Below are 3,058 nucleotides of genomic sequence, written 5' to 3'. Positions count from 1 at the left end.
TCCTAACAGGAGCGGGTTTAAAACTCCAAACAGGACCGGGTTTAGAGCTCCAAACAGGACCGGGTTTAGAGCTGCGGGCTCCTGGACTCACCCTTGCGACAGACTTGTCTCGATCCTCCATCACGGCCTTCATCTCCTGAGCTGTGATGTCGTTTCGCCGCTGCTGCACCGTCCGCAGGCGCCGGATGAGGAGCGTCCCGAACCGCTGGACTTCCTGGACGTCGCTGGCTTCACAGACGCTCTGGAGGAGCTCGTCTATCTCCTGAGGACCAGAAACAGCTGGTTGGACCTTCGGTTACGAGCCGGAGCTCCAGTTGGGATTTAAAGGTTGCATCTTTACCGTGTCAGCGTCCTGCAGGTTGACGTCGTCCAGCCTGACAACAAAAAGCAGAATATCAGTTTTAATGTTGTGACGGAGCCTCAAACTGTCAGCAGAACCTCGAAGCGCCAAACCTCCATCTTGGATTGTGAGCCACGCACGTCGAAACAAAGAAAATTTTTATTTTTATTGACGTTAAATGTTTAAAAACCAGCCCTGAAGTCGATGTTTCTCAGGGTTGATGACATCACTGCCTCTCGGCTGCACCTCAGAGTTATTGCCCTTTTCTCTGTTGGCTGAGGCCGATTCGCTGTGGCGGCCATCTTGGAGCAGGTTAGCTCCAAACGTTAGCTGCAGACGTGCACGCGGCGATTAATTTGAGTTTCATTGAAATCCTTCCAGTGGTTCATGAGATATTTTGCTAACAGACAACCGAACAAACAGCAGAAACAACGTCTCTGTTTGTTGTTTAAATAACTGATGGAGGCGCCATTTTCCCTTTTCTAAAAGGTTTCTGCCTGACAGCGATGGCGTTTAACTCTGGCGACCCTTCAGAGGGATGAGAGCGGCAGTGATTTGCACGTGAGCTCAACTAGAGATCATAAACTCGGCTCAGCTCATGAGGCTAATTAGCTCCTTACGGCGGGCGATAATGTTTCTGCATGTCTCCGGGTGATATGGATTTTAATGAAACTCTCACAGTAACAACTGAATTGTTTTAGAAGCTGACTCAAGATGGCCATCGCATCTAATCATCCTTAGCAAACACAAAAGTGGCTAAAAGTCCGCCGATTTCACAGAAAAGAGCTCAAATTCGGCGTGGCAGCAGCTGCCCCTGCACTCCTGCCAATAACCACATCAGCCTGTTAGATTTACTCCGGTCCTGCAGTAAATTTGTCCTGCCGTCCCCGAATCCGTTTTTTAAAATTGCTGTCATTTTGACTCGGCTGCACGGCGGCGAAGGGTTCCTCGGAGCCGACCCGCCCGCTGTTCGGGAGTTTCTCCTCGCCGCGGCAGGAGTCACGACGGTGGACGCGCAGCCTGTAACTAGCTGATCTGCTGCCTCTCCTCCTGGGAGTCTGCTGCTGTTTTGCTGTAATAAACTGTAATAAGGTGGCCAAGACGGCTGCGCTCTGCAGGGAACAGCAGGTAATAAAAGACCGGCCGCTTCCAATAAAGCTCCTCTAACACCCTGCTTACAGCCGTGGAGGCCGGCTCAGCCCGGCTTTGCTCGGCTCGCTCGACCCCCCTTCATTAACACTCTTACACATTTCCACTAAATTGGTTACGCAGCTAGCTGCCATTAGTGGGATGGGATTATCCCGGAGACGGTCCTCGTTCGGCCTTTTAGGAAAGTTCTTTATGTGACGGCCGGCCCGGAGCTGGAGCTCCGATTTCTCTCAGACATCAGAATATCAGCGCTTCACAAACACCGTTTTCTTACCAATCATTTGTCGACTTCTACTAGAGAAACAAAAGTTAATTTAACCAGAAAAACAGCCGTGAAGCTGAGGTTTGATGTGGTTGTAGCTGAGAGTCATCCCTAACGTATCCTCTGACAGTTTGGGTTCATCCTCGGCAGGATGGTGGTCGTTGAGCCTTCCTGTCAGGATGGATTTATTATTTATGTCACCTTATCTGCTCAGATAGAATTAACCTGTGAGCTGAAAACATTCAGTTAAAGCAGCATCTGCTTTTTATTATTTAAATAAAAGTATTTAACACTGAAGTTTAAGGCTTGGAAGAAAACTTCTGTTAAATAAAGCAAAACTGAAAATCAAAGAAAAAATAATTTCATTTTTAGCTCACAGTTTACTACTTTTAGACGTGCTTTTGGTAGTTTCAGAAAAGGTTTTGTTACTTCTAGCTTCAGTTTGGACATTTTTAGCTTTAAAACTAGTTTACCTTTTAAATAGCATTTTAGCTAGTTTTAGCTTTAAGCTAACACTGGGCTAATTTTACATTTTATCTAGCATTTCCACTGGTTTTACCTTTCAGCAAGCATTTTGTTACATTAAGTTTGATTGTTGCTAATTTTAGATTTTAACTAGAATTTGACTAGTTAGCTAGCATTTTTGCTAGTTTTAGCTTTAAGCTAATGTTTGGCTAGTTTTACCTTTTACCAAGCATTTTGCCACATTTAGATTGATTTTTATCAGTTTTAGCTTTTAACTAGTGTTTTGCTAGTTTTACCTTTCACCTAGCATTTTTACTAGTTTTAGCTTTAAGCTAGTGTTTGGTTAGTTTCACCCTTCAGTTAGCATTTAGCTACATTTAACTTGATTTTTTTTTGCCATTTTTAGCTTCTGACTAGTTTGACCTTCCAGCATTTTGGTACTTTTACCTTTAAGGTTATATTTTGTCACTTTTAGCTACAGTTTAGCTGTTTGTAGCTTTTAGCTGATATTCTGCCCAGAACTTGTTTCGTGTTCCTGCAGTTTGGGATTCAGTTTGTAAAACTTGGAACGCTGACGGCTAACGGAGCAGAACCTTCAGTAAAAACACCATTACTCATAAACACACACGTTTACCGGGGTCGCCTCCTCCATTAGAAACACACACACCCACACACACACCCGTCGAGGCTGCCGCCTGCGTCACGACGGCAGACACACACTAACAAAAACTGACACACAGCCTGAGTCCTGACAGATGGAACATGCTCCTCCATATTCTGTCCTTATAAGAAGGATTGTGGCCTCCAATATCAATTACCCTCTCATCCTGGAGGGGTGGGGG

The 3,058-nt window shown here is 45.3% G+C and overlaps 1 protein-coding gene across 1 annotated transcript in view; it reads right to left on the bottom strand.

The window, feature by feature from the left end:
• mipol1 (mirror-image polydactyly 1) overlaps positions 1–3,058 on the bottom strand; it is a gene marked incomplete at its 5' end in the record, with an annotated part of 53,209 nt that overhangs the window by 39,799 nt on the left and 10,352 nt on the right. The window contains 2 exons of the mRNA XM_037977955.1: positions 92–262; positions 341–374. Coding sequence (XP_037833883.1) covers positions 92–262; positions 341–374 — 205 coding nt within the window. The remainder of the gene's footprint in view (positions 1–91; positions 263–340; positions 375–3,058) is intronic.

The sequence above is a fragment of the Kryptolebias marmoratus genome, linkage group LG10, assembly GCF_001649575.2.
Source record: "Kryptolebias marmoratus isolate JLee-2015 linkage group LG10, ASM164957v2, whole genome shotgun sequence".
Classification (NCBI taxonomy): domain Eukaryota; kingdom Metazoa; phylum Chordata; class Actinopteri; order Cyprinodontiformes; family Rivulidae; genus Kryptolebias; species Kryptolebias marmoratus.
The sequence above is the reverse complement of the archived record's forward strand: the minus strand, read 5'-3'. Positions and strand labels throughout refer to the sequence as shown.